The sequence below is a fragment of the Lipomyces tetrasporus genome (genome assembly GCF_029532465.1).
Source record: "Lipomyces tetrasporus strain NRRL Y-64009 chromosome Unknown POJ06scaffold_8, whole genome shotgun sequence".
Classification (NCBI taxonomy): domain Eukaryota; kingdom Fungi; phylum Ascomycota; class Lipomycetes; order Lipomycetales; family Lipomycetaceae; genus Lipomyces; species Lipomyces tetrasporus.
The window spans coordinates 194,947-212,266 of record NW_026611603.1 but is presented as its reverse complement, the minus strand read 5'-3'; the positions used below and the strand labels follow the sequence as shown (position 1 = coordinate 212,266).

The following is a 17,320-nucleotide window of genomic DNA, read 5'->3' as shown; positions in this document are numbered from 1 at the left end:
CTTCTAATAATTTTGAGGGGCTCACCGTATTAGTGGCAGTATACCCATGCTAGTGCCAAAGAGGTATGGTTGGTAGTAGCCCCATGAACTCCGATTAAAAATTTTCATTAAGGTTGAGTTTGAAAGGTTGCAAAACAATCAATGGGAAATGCTAAGTAGCCCTAACCTCATGTGGGTTAGGGCTATTAGTATGAGGTGATCGCTGATTACTGTCATTTAAAGTTTTGCATACTTTCCATGTGATACATGCTTGATAACCGAAAAAAGCCGGACCTGACCTTGACCGCAACCTACTATGATGATAGTTTTAATGATACGCCGCTCTCACTTGTCCTTCCCTAGCTAGGAAGGATCAGTGTGTATTCTTTTTCACTGCGTTGTTTGGTCATCAACCGCTTTCTTTTATTTTACTGTGTGAATTAAGCGGATCTATCCACGAGTTATATGAAGACCATTCGCATTGCCATACGCCAGCAGCTCTCCGTCCTCGTTTGCACATGCGTACTGCTCTCACTCGCAGTGCTCGCCATAGTGCTAGTATGTACGTGTATTCACCGCTGAATATCATTAAATTGACTGTGTTGCTAGACCCTCGTCACCCAAAACTATGTGCTCGGACTACTAGCGGGGCGGCTCCAGATGGTTGCGCAGCTCAAGTCAGCTCAAGTAACCCAGGCTTTCAACTTCTACATCAGTCAAGCCGTCTCCTTGACTGCCCGAATCCTCATCCAGGACTCGCTTGGCAGTTATAACGCCGGAAATCGTTCGCAATCCAACTGGGCGGCCGCTTCCACTGCGCTCCGACTGTCCATGAACTCCCAAAGTACACTCATTGCATCTGCGCTTTACAGTCGTGAATTTGCCAGTTTGCTAAATGCCACCAATGATTACACGGACACAGCTGTCATCCAGGATTTGCCTGCGGCATTGTATCCACTGCATCAATATCAAACTATCCCGTCCACCAGTCTCAGCGTACTTGGCGGAATAATTCGTGGACCATATCCTTCCGCTGGCGAGATTGTGATATCGCTCACAATTCCTGTCCTCAACGTATCGAAGGGCCGCACCACCGATGACCAGGAGGCTGGCTACATGACTGTAATATTTAATGCCAAGATGCTCTCCGCGATCGTTAGAGACACGTCGAGCTTAAATCAATGGGCTCAATTGTCTGTATTAGGACCATATCCAGACGACATAGTAGAAGATCCTACGTCCTTCATCTATCTTCTTCGGCCAACATACAATGAGCAGCTTTTCCGCGAGAATTTCACATTCAACGCTTATCCAGCCGTCCGTGAAGCTCTAGTCAAGAATTCGACTGGTGCCATGGTCAAATCGCAAAACCCCTTGAGCTCAAATATATCCGTCGGCTACGCGCCTGCAAACGTCTACTTTGGCACTTGGGCAGTCACCGTTGAGCTTTGGACTTCTGACGTCTATAAGCCGATTCGTTACATCGGAAATATTGCGTTGGCTAGTGGGTTCAGTCTGGCAGCTGTGATATGTCTCATAACATTCCCGATCGCCCATTTTTCTGTGCGTCTAATTGTGCGACTGCGAGCCGCTGCGGAGCAGACAGTGCCGGGGCAATATGACGGCTCTGGAAAGCAAGATTATAGTCCTGTGTCAGATGACGGTGGTGGTGATGGTGGTGGTGATGGTGGTGGCAGTGGCAGTGGCAGTGGCAATTACGTTTTCAGAGGGCATCATCAACACCGAGAATTCGACCAAGATATTGGAGTGACAACTTTCCGAATTCCGGGCATGGTTCCTCAGAAGGTGAAGCCTTTTTTGGTGGACGAATTGACCGAGTTAACAACGACTTTTAATGAAATGGCGAAAAAGATTCGAGAACAGTACGAGCGTCTTGAAGATAGGGTCCATGAACGCACGAAGGAATTAGAAGCCGCGAAGATACAAGCCGAAACTGCAAATGATGCAAAGTCTGTATTTATCGCCAATATTACTCACGAGCTCCGGACTCCGCTGAACGGTATTCTCGGTATGACGACCGTCTTACTGTCAGAGTCCGACCTTAATAAGGTCCGGAAGAGCTTAAAAATTATCTACAATTCGGGCGATTTGCTTCTCCGTCTTCTGACGGACCTGCTCACTTTCTCGCGCAATCAGGTTGGCAAGGTATCTCTTGAAGAAAAAGAATTTAAGTTAGTAGATATTGTATCTCAGCTTGAAACTATCTTCATGAGGCAAGCTGCTTCGGCGAACGTCGATTTTGCGATCCGCTTAAGTCCACCGGAAATAGAAACGATGGTTCTTCGTGCTGATGCCAACCGCTTGCTACAGGTCATAATTAACTTGGTATCGAATAGTCTCAAGTTCACGCCTGCAAATGGCTCTGTTGATGTGCGCATTACATGCTTAGGTGTTGCTGACGACTACGAAAATTCCAATGTGCCAATGAATGGTAATATGGAGCACATTGACAGTGTGAACGAAAAATATGTCTCAGATCACTTGGATAATACAGGGGCGGCAAATAAAAGGTTTGCTGACCCACCAGATACTCCATCTCGTGGACTGTCGAGTCATGGGGTTACTATAACAGAAACCGCCTCTGTAACCGCAGAAAGTGAGGTGACTGGTAGATTCCTTCTTTTCGAATTTCAAGTTGAGGACAACGGACCAGGCATTCCGTGCAGTCTCCAATCGCGCATCTTCGAGCCATTCGTTCAAGGCAAGCAAACTCCATCAAAGACACACGATGGCGCAGGATTGGGTCTGGCGATATGCAAGCAGCTCGCAGAGTTAATGGGTGGTACCATCGAACTATCGTCTATAGAAGGCGAGGGATCGACTTTTACATTCCGAGCACGGTTTCTGTACATTAAGGATGTCGCTATTTCCATTGCTGAGAGCTTTAACTCTTCCCAATCGGGTACAGAAGACCACGCTTGCGCCGGAAGTGCGGCACCACTGTATATGGACGATGAAGTTGACGGATTGCCTGTCGACTCGTGCCCCACGACCTATCATGATGATAACGCGAGCGGTTCAAGTGAATCGTCATGTACACAAGCGGGCCCGATATTATCGCGCGGTTCTAACAAGCCGATCAATGTCGTAGCCGAAGGCGATGCTACAAAATCTGATCCGCCGCCACAGCCGAAGACGATACACGTTTTGGTCGTAGAGGACAATAGAGTGAATCAGCAGGTCGTCAGCCGCATGCTATATTTGGAGAAGATCAAGAGTGTAGTTTTCGCCAAGGATGGATATGAAGCTATTGAGAAGGTCAAGTTATTACGTGACGCGTGCGAACACTTTGACATTATTTTCATGGACATTCAGGTCTGTCACTTGTTTCGTGACTCAGAATGGCTACCGCTGACGGTGTTTAGATGCCAAATATGGATGGTATACAGGCGACCCGTATAATACGCGAAGATTTGGACTATCAATTTCCCATCGTGGCGTTAACTGCATACGCTAACAACTCAAATGTCAAAGAATGCATGGCAGTTGGTATGAATAATTTCCTTGCGAAGCCTATCAAGCGGGAGCAGTTACGTGATATTTTGGATATGTATTGCAACCGTGTAAGCGGGACCTCATAATTCTTGCTTATGCGGACTTTGCTAGTATTTCACTTACAGATCAAGTCAATATGTGGAACCATATGCATCGACGTCAATTCACGTTGCTTTTCTGCAACATGCATTTGAAGGATCTGGAACTCCAATTCATGATTGCATTGTCCCCACAAGTGACGGTCGCTTCTCTACTGACCATGTTTATGACCGAAGTGTCTTGCATCCCACCCACATTTGTAACATCCTCACCAATCATTCATTCTCCAGGTCAGGGCAGGGGCAGTTCGTCTTAGGCGTATCGTACCCGTACCGGTTGCTGAAAGCGCCATAGGCGGTGCAGGCGTTCTGGTGCCCAATTCGTCGAGAATCGCCACATCTGCTTAAGTGTTGCCAAGTTTCGGAGACCAGCAGCTGTTATTGCCATTTGCTTGGTAGTCTCGTACGGCGCTAGATAGTGATCGGAGTCACATGGATTTCAAGGAACAACAGTCTCGCTATGAACCTTGTAACGATGTTTTCAATCATGATACCTTGCCAAACAGGATTGTCTTCTGTCAGTTCTACTGCGGGGAACGTGTTTCGTTCACAGGCCTCGATGTCCTCCGGACTGTCGGAGCAGTCTACTGCTGCCTTTCCAGTAGTACCGACAAGGTCGTAGAGCCTACCATCCACGCATGCCCAACTCTTGCGCCGACGTCTTGGGAATGTATTCGTCTATTACCAGCGCTTGCAGCTGCATCTGACAATCGCCAAGAGCAGGATATGAGAGCAGCAAGAAGTGCACGTTCGATAAAGCTTCTGCAGGTCCCGGAGCGGAGTAAATCTATCTCTTGGAGTTGACCATCCCTCATGAGATCCCAGATCCGATCGATGTCTTCGTCTGAGCCCGAAACAATGCTTCGCTTGAGCGGTTGATGGCCGCATACCACTCAGACACAATCGCTACACAAAGTCAATGATTTACCAGGTTTTCCCAGATTGCCAGGCTTTGGTTGAGTTGACCGAGTCCCAAAGCCACTTGGCATCATACTCGGTGGAGTTGATAGGCGCGCCCAGGGACGTTTTGTCCTTCCACAACTCGTCACCGCCGTATTCATCTTCAGGTTGCGGAATCATTGGTGCGGCACGGAGACCTCGATCCACGACATCGCCATCGGATCCCGAGCAGCAAGAATTTATGAAAGAATTTATGAGGGACATTGATTCCTGCAGCAGCACACTGATGAACAATAGACATGCCAGCGGATCATATTCTGGAGTAGGGCGACCTGTTTCATGCATGGATGTTTGTGCACCAAGTTGAAAATAGAAATGTAAAAGCAGTACTGCATCATGTACTGCAGGGTATACGCCCAGTCCCTGGTGATATAACTGGGAAGAACTTCTTATTAATGTTCGCATATCTTGATTCTTGAATGAATGGTGTCAGCCATAAGCATAATTCTATGCAGGTCAATAATTGAAGCCAGCATGGGATGCAGAGAATTATTGAGAGGATGCTCAGATATCTACCACACGCGATTTGACGAATTAAACCATGATGGTTTAGACATTAATGAGACCCTGACAAGTTTATCAATTATCTGTCTGTTGACACTACAGTCCACAAGAATGACAACAATAGACCTACTGGCATACAATGAGTCCCAGGCGCCAATTATCTTGTAAAGCAGCAAAACCTCCTCGTGCTTCAATCATTCCTTGGAGTCCATCACGATGAACTCTCCATTCAGCTTCAGTTCCCCAATATCTCTGCATGCAATAATAGTAAGTCAAACTATGAACAGGTACTATTCAGAATGCATATGCAATGCAAACTTGGAAGAATTTGCAAACATCAGTGTAAAACACAAATGATACTTACCTCAAATGTAAGAAGTCGTACGACAGCAGCAAAGGCCTCATCACTTAATGACTTCATTGGATCATTGAGCCATATATTAAGAATTCTCAAAGCCTCTGCCTTGTACCTCAAAGCATCAACAGAATCCATTGCTCCTTGGAGGTAGGCCAAGTGTGCAGCAGAGTGGGCCATCACAGTATTAAAGGAGGAAGCATTTGATAGATCAAGAGGAAACCAAACATCACTCATGGGACTAAAGCTGGTAATGGTCAGCTCTGCAAATATCATTGTAGCATGTATGCTTAGCCCTGCAGAAAGAGGTTAGTGAAAATGCTTTCTTTGGAATAAGTTGACATTTGCAGAGACATACAGTGATGCAATAGCTTCTGATGCTCACTGGTAAGTTTAACTGGACAGGTGTCAAAGGGATCCAACTTGACATCTGCCAGAGCATGGTTCATTCCTGTCAGAGCCTGTGTGGGGACTCCTGCAATGTTGGCCTCATTCCTGTCGGTGCCTGTTGCTGCTGCTAACAGGTCAAGTTCGCTAAGGTATATGGACTCCAAGCTTTGTTCATGCAAGGAGTGTAAATTATCCAAGTACTGACCGTCGATTGAGGGGTCCGAGGCGGTTGGTTGCCTAGCGTGACTGTCACCGCTTGTAGCTGGAGCTGTGCGGGGTAACAACCTCTGCGGAGTTTGGCGAAGATGATGCTCTCGTTTCGTTTTGTGTCGCTGCTTCCAGTATTCTCGCATGGCATGACTTCGAATGCCAGCTTGACTCTTTTCAAACACAAAAGTAAATCGAGGACTTTTGCCGAGCGTAGACAAGTTCAGAGCATCCGGCGTTCGAAAAGCCCCTCTTCCAAAGGCGCTCCCTTCTAATACATCCATCTGACAAATCTTTCGTCTCGTTAGCGCAGAAATGACAATCCTTCATTGTCCGCTTTTCGTGTTGGACAACTTGGGGCAAAATCAGGTAAGGCAAAACCTACTGTACGGTGGAAAAATGACGGGTGCATCTCTCTTCCTCAATTTGGCGCATCTCTTTTTGTATTGGCAAGCAGTCTCCAAGCAGTCTCCGAGACAGTTCACATCATAGACCTTTGTTGGCATGTTATCGGAACGAGCAACCGATATGGCCGCAGGTATAATTGTAAAAGCCTCATAAGAATAGAATCAGAATTCGCGGAGTACGGCAAAACGCGGGATGAGATTTCACAGAAGTCGAGTAGGTGAAGTTCACACCTCAGACTCTTGGTTCCCGGGTCTCAGATGTACCAATTTCGGCAGTTGCGCTCTGACGTCACTAACCATGATCCCTCGTTTAGCTGCTCTACTGCATATTCAACGAATGTCTATTATTAGCTATTCACTAGCCGACTCGTTTAAATTTCCACCTGATCAGATGACACTAATGATATCTACCGGAAACAAGCTTTTTTGCACACAATGGCGAAGGTGGAGCCGTATGCCAGCGCGGAAATTTCGGCCTGAATATTGTGTAGAGGGGTAGTCTATTCGGCCGAGAACAGCGTTGGTTGCGGAAAGTTAAGCTCAAACGTTATTTTGAGTCATGACGTCAACTACCCCTGGATAGCAGGGCCAATTCAGTTAGGTCCAATAACTCTCTTCAGATTTAGGGTATGGCTTCCATAACTATCTGTCTTTAGCGATTACTACAATGGACCAATCCACATTTGCAGTTCTTTATGTTATCTGCTAATATCGTTCTATCATCTACTCAGAGTGACCCAACCGGTACATGGAGCGAACTACTAAGTTGACTCTCATTTGAAGAAGGCAAAATCGCCAGATGCCTGTGGAGAATACGGCCCAAAGCATAAAAGTTAGATACCGTCTGTGTTAAAGTTGTGAACCTAATTACTGCGGATCCTAGACCCCTGTGTGCGTGCTGTCTGGGTGGGGCCACATTGTCTAGTTAGCTCCATTCAGGACGTTTCTGCTTCTCGACATCATGGACCAGATGATTTAATAGTACTAAGAACTCTGAGCTGGATATATCATCGAGAACCTAAGTTGCAATCCACTTGCATACAATTATTGTAATGTAATACAGACTTCGGAGAACAACCGTTCGTTTGAGCGATTAAAGCTGCTATTCACTTCCGCGATATGGAAAAGCGCGCAGACAATGTGAACACGAAGTCATTTTTGAGTACTTGGACTCGAAACTATGGCAAGGTGCGGCTCCGAGGGCGGTGGGCGGTGTGCGGTGTGCGGCAGGATGATGATGTTAAGTCCGGCCATGCGACTCGACGTCATGTTGCGGCTGAAAGCACCGCGGCTCAAATCCCCAAAGTTTGGCTTTATTTTTGTGTACACTTTGATCACAATCATTAGTAGTATGCCCAATGACATCGATTCTGATTATTGACCACACGAGCCTATAACCGTGGAATTGGTATGATACAATCAGAGTATTAGGAAACGTGAGCCATACTTCGGTTGATAGTAGCTGACTAGAAGTAATCCTATCACATGTATGGCTCTTCCGGCCACTATCTACCTTGAGATCGAATAAAAGTCTCAGTCACTCTATATCTGGCTAGAAATGAGATGCAAAATGACGTGGATTCAGGGTTAAAGTATAAAGGTTTGTATCTCTGAAGCAATTCCCTTCGATAGTAAAAATGCAATGCGCGCTAATTTTTCTAGCGCCACAAAGTTAGTTTAACTAGTATCGATGCCGTGAACTTGTTCGAGATAGTGGCGTTGTTTCCTTGAATAATGAGTCGGGAGACTGGATGGAGAGCGGGTATGGTGGGGTACTTCTACTCCATCTCGGCGATATATATATGCCGGCATCCCGTGCCAAACAGGTTTGCTCTTTTGCCAAGCTTTCCATGGTGCGCTCGTGCGACTTCGACATGAATACCCTCCACAATAATGGTTGTGCAGTCCGGCGGTCCTCCACCACCAATTTATCCAAGATCCACTCTCGCAAACGCGTACGTAAAGCTTGCGATGCTTGCAGGTAAACTAATAGTTTGGGACTATCTGCAACTGCTTACTGATTTCTCGCAGAATCAAGAAATGCAAATGCGATGGCCGAAACCCATGCTCTCGATGTATTGTCAACAACACAATCTGCATATTCACAAATCGCCAGCCTTCGCTTAACAGGCTCCTTTCCGCGCCCTACGTTGGACTCCTAGAGAGTCGCATCAACGTACTTCAGCAGGGTTTGGAGATGCTCATTCAATGCATAAATCGCGGCGAGAGCATCATAAATTGTCTTATGGACGAGGAGGGCAAGATCACTATCAACCATGTCCTCAACAAGCTATCTGTTCACGGCTACGCGACCAGGGTTCAGGACCCATTTAGTTCTACTACTGGCGCCTCTAATTCTTCTGCAAGTGATACTGACGGCAGCGAGGAAGGTACCGAATCAGAAACTGACCAGTTGAATCTCCAACAAGCGAATGTCGAGCTTGACGAGAAATCTCAACCGCAACCCGCGGCCGTAATAAAGTCTGAAGAGCATATGGACGACTACATGCCCCAGGTGCTCGAGTCTACTTCCGAACCGCAGTCGTATCCATCGTGCGTCAGCTCGTCGTGTTCAGTCTACTCCGAAGTGATGTCGTTCGTGCCAACATCGACCAATGCTTCAACAGGCGCCGCTCCTAGTCAAGATTTGCAGCAGACATTCACCTCGGTTTTACCAATCGCTCCGTCCACAGCTGCTATAGATCTACTACCTGCGTTTGACCGTAGCAACGAGCCTTCGGACGAGATTGACGACTGGCCAGGCCAGCCTTCTTGGTTTTCTGAATCAATCATAGATTATGCTGTTTGAGTCTGCCAAGATCTGCACGGGGGCAGTGGGCTCAGAAGGCGGGCTTTGATGGAGACCCGGGCGACGTGCATGTATTTGGAGAGATACTGTGCTCACGACGTGACAATCCAGGATCTTTTGAAAGTTGGCACTATTGTTCAAGAGCGATTTGTGAGTACGTACACGGATTTGTTCTTCATCAATCTCACAGCTTGATCTGCCCCTCGCAATCTAACAGTCCCACATACACAATATCCATCTTCCCTTCCAACTCCTTTAGCGGTTCTTCGATATCAAATATGTCTGTCTGGTACATTTTTGTGCTAAACTGGTCCCTATTTAACAACAAATCGTACCATATAGTATTAAGATCCCCAAAGAGTTCCGCACCATATGATTTCTGAGGGCGCTCCATCCCGGACAAATTGACACAGATATTGGCCACGGTAGCATTTGGGGTCAACGAGTAAAGCGCCAGCCTTTATGTTGTTTGACCTGAGCGGCGATAGAGGACAGAATCGTTGAGGCACTGTCGAGAATCTCCATATTCATATTGTACCTAGTGTCCATTGCGGCAAACTACGAGTTGATGTCACTTAATGGATTACGTTTTGTAAAGTGGGGCTCTCACGTGAATTGAGGCCTACAGTAGATCTCGACTGGTCAAGATCCATGCCATTCGCTGGCAGGTTATAATCATAATGGATTGGACCTCTACATATGTGCCGGGTTTGGACAGGTAGGATAGTATATAAATTCGACACTGGGGCTCGTTCGAAGTGCATTGGTTAAAGACCGGACTTTAGGATGCACGTCGGATTTAATATATATTCCACCCGATGCAGGATGGCGGGCCTGAAAACTTTAGAAGATGATAATAATGGCATCAATGTTCGATGAAAACAAAGTCAAGACCCCATAAAGGTGTTTCTGGCGAGACATTCAATGGAGAGAAGACATTAAATGTCGCCAATTCGCCATAAAGCACAGCTATTTTCTACTTCAAACACCTATTACGGATAAAGATGCTAGAACTACACACCTCTAAACGGGGTCATGTTAACCCCGACGCAAGTGGTCTACCGTTGTAATTTCAATTGATAACATAATCTCATATGGTAGCTACGCAGTAGTTTCATTGGCTTGGTGCACACGTTTCGTAGTACTTATTACAATCAACACAATCCGTGAGAGTGTCTTGCCCAATTGTTGTTACCCTGACTAGACATTGGTCGACTACAAACAGTGAAATCATTGTTAGTGCCTAGCGTTGACTCTAGCTTTCAACATCTGCGAAGTCGAATTGACATGACGACCGCTAGTGCATCGGACCAAATGTGCCTGTGCCAATTTTATCTCCACATTTTATCGAAGCGCACTTACTTAATGGTTTGCATCGAATTCCTTCAAGCCAAATACTCTCTGATTTGCTTTTAGCATCTCACTAAATTGGATAAATTTTGGATGATTAGAAGTTTTAAGAAAGAAATTGAAAGGACGAGATATGACGGTCAGCTAAAGACATCTCACGCCTGGCAAGACGTCGGAGATATTCCTCTTAATATCTATATCAGTATTTGACCTCTCACAATATTGCAAAAGCATAACAAAAATCTTACCAGATAACTTCCAGCGCCTGCTGGAATACGTGAGATTCATCTTCAGAGGTTCATAGTCGTCACAATAACCATTCATCAAGGACTTATTTAGTTCAACAGCTGCAAGGGCAGCCTCCGCCGTCGATATCACAGCCCCGAGCGGCACTAAGACAATATTGTCCATTGTTGCTATAGCGTTGAATCTGGTGCATATCTCGCAGGTGATCCCAACAAATGACTTAAGAGCAATTGTGGAACGTTCGAGCGAATTGTTATTCCTGGACGGCGAGAAGATTTGTCGCCTGGCGCATTCAGCTCTTACCTGTAGGAGGCGTAATATGGCTCTACGTATTTAAGCTAGTTTAGGCCAGTCCGGCTAAGAAGCTAATAACTTACGTGAGTGCTAATGCATTGGCTCCACAGAAAACGGCCCATGTGCCAGGGGTTTGGGCGAAGAGTGTTTCCACTAACAGTATTAGCGCCTTTTCGGGACCGTCAAATTCTTCCAGGCACAAGTTGGACTGGCTCTTGTTCTGTAGCTTCTGGACCCGTCCCAGCAGTCGGACAGCTTGGATTTCACGCGCGAAGTAGCACACCCTTGTTTCAACAGGTGTGCTTAAGGTCGGTTGAAACAGTTCGCTTACATGCCTGTCTGGCGGTCTTTCCCATAACAGGTCATCCACGGGCAGCTTGGTATTATTGTCGAGCTCCTCTACCGCGTATGGAGCCTTGAAATCCGCAACGACCTGGTGCACCATTCTGCATGAGGTTAAATATTTATATAGACGTCACAGTTGGATAGAGGACCAGAGTCTTACCGATCGAGCATATATATTCCAAGCCACACTCGCCGTCTCTCTTCTAATTCGACCCACTCTGGGAAGTACAGATCATCTGTGTGTAACGGATCAACATTAACACCAAGCGCGTACCCCAGTCTTGCACAAATACCAATGCTCAGAGAGGCCGCGTTAAGCAATGAAGCTCCTAATTCGAAAACACTGAGCAGCAACCCACTCTGCAGCAGTTCTAACGAAGGTGAACGAACGAGCTGTAGGAATGAGAAGAGATATTTGAATAAGTGATACAGATTGCTTTGCATATCATCATTCGCTGTATTGGACGCACTTGTCTGCCTCATCATACACATAGCGAGCAAGAGCAACGCAGTCTCCGCGTGCGGATTTTGCTGAAGCTGTGAGATTCTCCATCGGAAATTCCTTTCATGTATCACCGGCAACCAGGGATGGATAGTGCGATAGTGAGCCGCCACGATCTCATTCAGGTCTGATTTCTGCTCCATTATAGTCGTCATGACCAGTCCCACGAAGAAGTGGTCAATATCTAAACTGCGAGTACGGAGATTAGACTCGCAAGGCTGAAGCAACAACTCGGAAGTGCCTGGTATCCAAAGGCTCCCCAAGGCTACGGGCACATGGAACAAAAAAAAATTAGTCGAAGAGAGATTGTTATTGGCATGCCGCTCGGATATGTAGCTGTAGTCGCGCGATAAATTTAGACTCGCCTCATATTAGCAACACTAAATAAGAAAAAACATGAACCTACTTCAGACTTCCCGCGCAGGACGGTAAATTCCTGTCACATATCTTCTTCTGACTCCGGCAAACGGTGCACACATTAGGTGTTGTCCTCTGGCGTGGACTTAATGTGCCGTTAGCATCGTCCATCGGACTATGCTTATACTGCTGGGGTAGTACTGCCAGAGCATGATTCATTCCTGTTAGAGCCTGGGAAGGGACTCCGGCAATGTTATCCTCCTTTCTCTCGATTTCCGTTTCTAAATTTTCGGCCAACAGCTCAAGTTCAGTAAGATGTATTGGATCCAAGTTTTGTTCCTGCAGGAAGTGCAAGTTATTTGTGTATCCACCCTCGATTATTGGAGCTGAGGGGGATAGTTGTTTAGAGTGACTGGCACCGCTTGTAGCTGGAACTGCGCTGGGTAACAATCTCCGTGGAGTTTGCTGAAAGCGCTTCTCCCGTTTCCTTCTGTGTCGCTGTTTCCAGGATTCTCGCATAGCATGACTGCGAATGCCAGCTTGACTCTTTTCAAGCACAAAGGTAAATTGAGGACTTTCGCCGGGCATAGACGAGCTCACAGTATCGGGCGTTCGAAAAGCCCCCCTTCCACAGGCGCTGGCTTCTGATACATCCATGTCATACATATCTGCTTCGTTAGAAACTAGAGGCAAAACCTACAGTTGCAACATTTACCCCTCTCCGGTCGTCAATTTTGCAATAAGGCGATGAATATGAGCGATCGACAAACTGGAAGTTCAAATTTCTGGGGTCAGCTGTCGGTTCGAAGTCCTTGCGTCCTCTCTGCGACTACGTTTCTGGTGCGGACACTAGTGAGGTTCCGCAACAAATTTTACGGTGTAAATTTAGGGTGAACTTTGTCGCACACGACCATCTTGGATTTCAGGGGCAAAATTGTTAGTGCTCAGACATACCGTGCAGTCTCTGGATTACACTTCGGCAACAAAGGTATGGAACAATGGGTCATGGTTTCGCGTAAACTTGATGGACAACTTGCCACGAACGGATATCCTCTCTGACGTTGAGCATTCCACCCTTGAGTCAATTTCCTCCATTCACATGATGGTTCTATGGTTCAATGGTAGCGCGCTCTGGCATTGAGGTCAATCCTTTGTCTTCTTCAATGAGTCTCAGTACTAGGGCTTTCACCCAAGCATTTCTATTTTACCTGGGCAAGAAACTCAATTCATTGCCCACGATTTCGGAGATGCGAGAACAATGCTCGCTTAACCCTCGCACTGTTAGGTAACCAATGACATGACAATGACACAACAACGGCGTAGCTGCCCGTTTTAAACTGTTTCGTTTGCCGGGTTGCCGTCGCCATTTTTTCCAGGAGCTGTTGGGGACAATCAATCAAATATTACCCCTGGGACGGTTTACATGAGCTGAACAACAGCAGGCAAGGCACGAGTGTGGTGCTGCCTTACTTCCGACACTGAAGAAAAATTCCGCTACTACAGGGGTTCACACATTAAGAATATCTTTGACATGGATGAAAGCACCACCGTTTATTAACAACAATAGCCATTCTTTTATTAAGTTACATTAAATTGATTAACTGTTAAGGTTAACTATAAGTTAGTTATAAGTTAAAAAAAATTTTAATAAAGCGCTTTTAAATTTTGAATAACTACTTAACCCATCAACTTATTTACAAAAAAATTATAGTAGTCTTTCCTAACGCTACCAATATGGTGGTGCTTAATGGCAAAAATTACAGGCACTGAGCTAGCCTCTTGTGAAGCGAGCCTGTAATCACTTATTGGCCGAAATTGAACTCGGTTATGTAACTAATGGAGAGTCGAGTGCCTGGGCCTAGACCAGCGCTAAGAATACGCGTTGGTGCCAACCCATCCAGGACGCTTACGCCTTAGAGCATGGATTTTGCATATAATGGTGATCTGGTTGTCATAGAAGGAGGGGTCTGTCCTCGCTACCAGATCAGTCAAGCAATATATTCGTGTACCGTTGTCTTCGATTTGACGACCGCTCACCCAGATGTCAAGGTCCGCACGCTCCAGGTTGATCTGGGCTTGTTGAAGATTGTGCGTTATGCGGCTGCCCAGGAGAACTCCTGGGATGATATCCCCGTGATCGATGTCCTGGTCAACAATGCTGGCGTCATGGCGGTTGAACAGCACCTCGTGACCAACCATCTGGGCCCATTTTTGTTCACCAATCTGATTACCAACAAGACTTTGGCTTCCAGGAGTCCTCGCTCGCATCGTCGTGGTTAGCAGTAATGGCCATCGCATGAATCCTTTCCGCTTTGATGATTACAACTTGACGTAAGTGATGGATGGGTGATGTGCTAACACTTAGTCCCGCCGTTGACACCGACCAGGGGGACAGGCTTACAACAAATGGTTCGGCTACGGCCAGTAAAAGACTGCCAACATGTTGCTGGCCATCTCCTTGGCGGAGCTCGGCCCGAAACACGGTCTCCTCGCATTCAGCCTGCATCCTGGCGTCATCTCGACGAACTTGGCCAATCATTTGGACTGGAGTGTGGACTTTGGTGGACTTCGTAAGTACGAGCCACGATGACCGACTGCACCACCGCTAATACTGTACCCAGGGAAGACTGATCGGATGCTGGGCAACCAAGAAGGCTGGACAGGGTTCGACTTCCAGCCGTTGGAGCGGGGTGTTGCCACCCATATCTCTACTGCGTTGCTGGTGGGCTAGGAGTTTTCATACTAGAGTGCCAATGTACATATTAGGCCGGTCTGAACGTATGAGATGTGAGATTGATTTGAGTTGAACATGAAAGACAACACCGGATAGGGGGAGGGTTGGGGTTATAGGACTATTATATCTCCATTTATTACTTAGTTGCCACTTATCGTATATGTGCGATCGACCGACCGAACGGGCTCGTGCCTGAAATTGGTTCTCGTCGGTACCTATCCGTTGCCGTCACACCTGCCTCACTTGGTATATGCTCACAACTCGTACATTTGTACTTATTCGGAAAAATACCTCTAAGCGGAGCTGAGCCTGGTCGAAGCCCAGGGGTTTCGAACAATCCGTTGTCGCTCTCGCTATCAGACTCATCCGACCGTTATTCTGCCTCATCCAAAAAATGTGAGGTGTAAAATCGTGCACCCGGGCTCTCGATGCGTTGCAACCTATCACCTGTAATTGTGGTTTTCCCGTGTAAGCTCGATCCACATAGCCTATAAACAATAAATCTACATCCTGCAGATAGCTATACCGAGCTCGGCAATGAACCCAAGATCTTCAAATGTGTGGCAATCTATGCATATGTTATCCAATTCTTCAAATTCACGAACGAAAAACAAACAAAAATAGTCCCTGGAATTAGCTCTCCTCGACAGCATCCTGTTCGTTAGCATTGCTCTGAACATGTTCCATGGTAGTTGGTCAAGTGCGAAAAAGAGGTCCAACTTCTTATCCAGACTTCTACAGCATGGCTATGGTCACCTCCTATTTAGCACCACAATTCTGCATGGCAAAGAAAGTTGTGCGACAACAGTATTCCCTCCTCCGCGGACCGCTGTTCTCCTAACCCATATCTAGGATTAAATATCATGTGACCGCGCGCGTCGGACGTATTTGCTTTTTCTGCACGCGTGGCGCAGATCGTCGGCTGACAGAGAACTGCGGTCAACGCCAACCAAGCCATATGACTAATTCTATCTCTGTTCTTTTCTCGATTCCTTTTAGCGCTCCGTGAGCCATTTTCATTGGACCATCGGTACAGCATATTAAAGGCGCCCCGATCCCCGTCCCCCTTCCGTGACCCCGTTTCTCCAGCGCCTCGCAATTAAGTCTCGTTACGCACACAATCAATGGCAGAATCCAGGGCTCTCATTGACCACTTTGCTATCTATGTCAAGGACATTAAGAAGGCTCGCGAGTTTTACGAACCTCTTCTCACTCTCCTTGGTGCTGAAGTCAAACATGACTTCGGTAAGTTACCCTTTTATTCTTAAAATATTTTACGACACGAACTAATTCCATTATGTTTAGAAGAACACGGCTACGTCGGCTACGAGCGTCCCGGTTACGCCAATCAATTCGGATTCGCTCATGATCCTTCTAAGCCGGTTGGCATGAGCCATATCGCATTCAAAGCCGATAATAGAGAACTAGTTCAAGAGTTCTATGAATTGGCTGTTAAAAATGGCGGACAAGATAACGGAAAACCGGGTATTAGAGAACATTATGCGCCCGACTACTATGCGGCGTTTATATTTGACCCCGATGGAAACAATGTCGAGATCGCGACGCGATCTCAAATTTGAGGTGCCCGAGATTGCATAATTATTGTTGAGATGATTTTGAAGATATTGGACACACCTTCGTAGAGCACGTGTTCGTATATCTGTGCTCGATGTATATTTATGCATATCTATGTCCTTTTCCCCTATAATGTCTATCCGTATCGTATGCTGTCCATTCAGATAAGCTTTAGCCGCTCTCTATCCGGTGAGAGCCGCGACACGTCTATATCATAGTAACATCTATGGTGCGCGATGAGATTCGTCTCCTTCTCGGTGTCCCCCGGTCCCCGAGTTGCACGACATTGTTAAAATGACAACTGTATCCTCTTCTTTTATAGTAAATAGTGATGGTGAGCCGACGGACTGGACCTCACCAAGTGAGTGCGCAGCACAGTGAGAGCCGTATGACTAGAGCCATCGACTCTCCAGATTAGAGTTCAGTGTACCCCTGACTCAGGTACCTTACTTAGCGCAGCGATTTGTACTTACAGCTTAGCCGTAGGGGGACTAGAGCTGAATCGACCAAATCTGACAAGGATTATATAGACTCGAAAATGTATACTGAAATGATGGGGTCGTCGAAATCCGCCCTAGCAAGCAATCGCGGTCCCGCGCCAACATGAACAAGCCCCGTCATTGTTGATCGCTGAATCTTTAGCCCAGTCGCGGCGCTTCGGCGCGGTTGACGGTTTATCCGGAAGTTAATTT

At 46.6% G+C, this 17,320-nt stretch overlaps 9 protein-coding genes across 9 annotated transcripts; 5 read left to right on the top strand and 4 right to left on the bottom strand.

Moving 5' to 3' along the window:
- The first annotated feature begins 299 nt into the window (after positions 1-299).
- Positions 300-3,931, top strand: POJ06DRAFT_225351 (uncharacterized protein). Its single transcript, XM_056185708.1, has 3 exons — positions 300-537; positions 589-3,315; positions 3,366-3,931. The coding sequence occupies exons 1-3, from the start codon at positions 445-447 to the stop codon at positions 3,579-3,581; spliced, it is 3,036 nt and encodes a 1,011-aa protein (XP_056042016.1). The 5' UTR covers positions 300-444; the 3' UTR covers positions 3,582-3,931.
- Positions 3,932-4,325: 394 nt separating this feature from the next.
- POJ06DRAFT_292167 (uncharacterized protein) lies at positions 4,326-4,931 on the bottom strand (the record flags this gene model as incomplete). The annotated part of the gene is made up of 1 exon (XM_056190385.1): positions 4,326-4,931. A coding segment is annotated over one exon (414 nt), but the record flags the coding sequence as incomplete, so codon positions are not given.
- A 252-nt stretch (positions 4,932-5,183) lies between these two features.
- On the bottom strand, positions 5,184-6,608 carry POJ06DRAFT_292159 (uncharacterized protein; the record flags this gene model as incomplete). Its single annotated transcript, XM_056190384.1, has 4 exons — positions 6,395-6,608; positions 5,771-6,302; positions 5,422-5,708; positions 5,184-5,309 (listed from the first exon to the last, which is right to left on the bottom strand). Exons 1-4 carry the CDS (start codon positions 6,419-6,421, stop codon positions 5,184-5,186), a joined length of 972 nt encoding a protein of 323 aa, XP_056042014.1. The 5' UTR covers positions 6,422-6,608.
- A 1,701-nt stretch (positions 6,609-8,309) lies between these two features.
- Positions 8,310-9,428, top strand: POJ06DRAFT_277008 (uncharacterized protein; the record flags this gene model as incomplete). Its single annotated transcript, XM_056189700.1, has 2 exons — positions 8,310-8,371; positions 8,448-9,428. The coding sequence occupies 2 exons, from the start codon at positions 8,310-8,312 to the stop codon at positions 9,223-9,225; spliced, it is 840 nt and encodes a 279-aa protein (XP_056042013.1). The 3' UTR covers positions 9,226-9,428.
- Positions 9,429-10,555: 1,127 nt separating this feature from the next.
- On the bottom strand, positions 10,556-12,240 carry POJ06DRAFT_137115 (fungal-specific transcription factor domain-containing protein). Its single transcript, XM_056184474.1, has 4 exons — positions 11,621-12,240; positions 11,199-11,561; positions 10,824-11,146; positions 10,556-10,761 (listed from the first exon to the last, which is right to left on the bottom strand). Exons 1-4 carry the CDS (start codon positions 12,115-12,117, stop codon positions 10,682-10,684), a joined length of 1,263 nt encoding a protein of 420 aa, XP_056042012.1. The 5' UTR covers positions 12,118-12,240; the 3' UTR covers positions 10,556-10,681.
- A 1-nt stretch (position 12,241) lies between these two features.
- POJ06DRAFT_137107 (uncharacterized protein) lies at positions 12,242-13,186 on the bottom strand. The gene has a single exon (XM_056184473.1). It carries the CDS (start codon positions 12,983-12,985, stop codon positions 12,365-12,367), a length of 621 nt encoding a protein of 206 aa, XP_056042011.1. The 5' UTR covers positions 12,986-13,186; the 3' UTR covers positions 12,242-12,364.
- Positions 13,187-14,239: 1,053 nt separating this feature from the next.
- POJ06DRAFT_269658 (uncharacterized protein) lies at positions 14,240-14,599 on the top strand (the record flags this gene model as incomplete). The annotated part of the gene is made up of 1 exon (XM_056189383.1): positions 14,240-14,599. The coding sequence occupies one exon, from the start codon at positions 14,240-14,242 to the stop codon at positions 14,597-14,599; it is 360 nt and encodes a 119-aa protein (XP_056042010.1).
- POJ06DRAFT_277005 (uncharacterized protein) lies at positions 14,383-15,179 on the top strand. Its single transcript, XM_056189699.1, has 3 exons — positions 14,383-14,650; positions 14,707-14,889; positions 14,941-15,179. Exons 2-3 carry the CDS (start codon positions 14,760-14,762, stop codon positions 15,048-15,050), a joined length of 240 nt encoding a protein of 79 aa, XP_056042009.1. The 5' UTR covers positions 14,383-14,650; positions 14,707-14,759; the 3' UTR covers positions 15,051-15,179.
- An 817-nt stretch (positions 15,180-15,996) lies between these two features.
- Positions 15,997-16,862, top strand: POJ06DRAFT_225349 (Glyoxalase/Bleomycin resistance protein/Dihydroxybiphenyl dioxygenase). The gene is made up of 2 exons (XM_056185707.1): positions 15,997-16,298; positions 16,359-16,862. The coding sequence occupies exons 1-2, from the start codon at positions 16,178-16,180 to the stop codon at positions 16,631-16,633; spliced, it is 396 nt and encodes a 131-aa protein (XP_056042008.1). The 5' UTR covers positions 15,997-16,177; the 3' UTR covers positions 16,634-16,862.
- Positions 16,863-17,320: the final 458 nt, after the last annotated feature.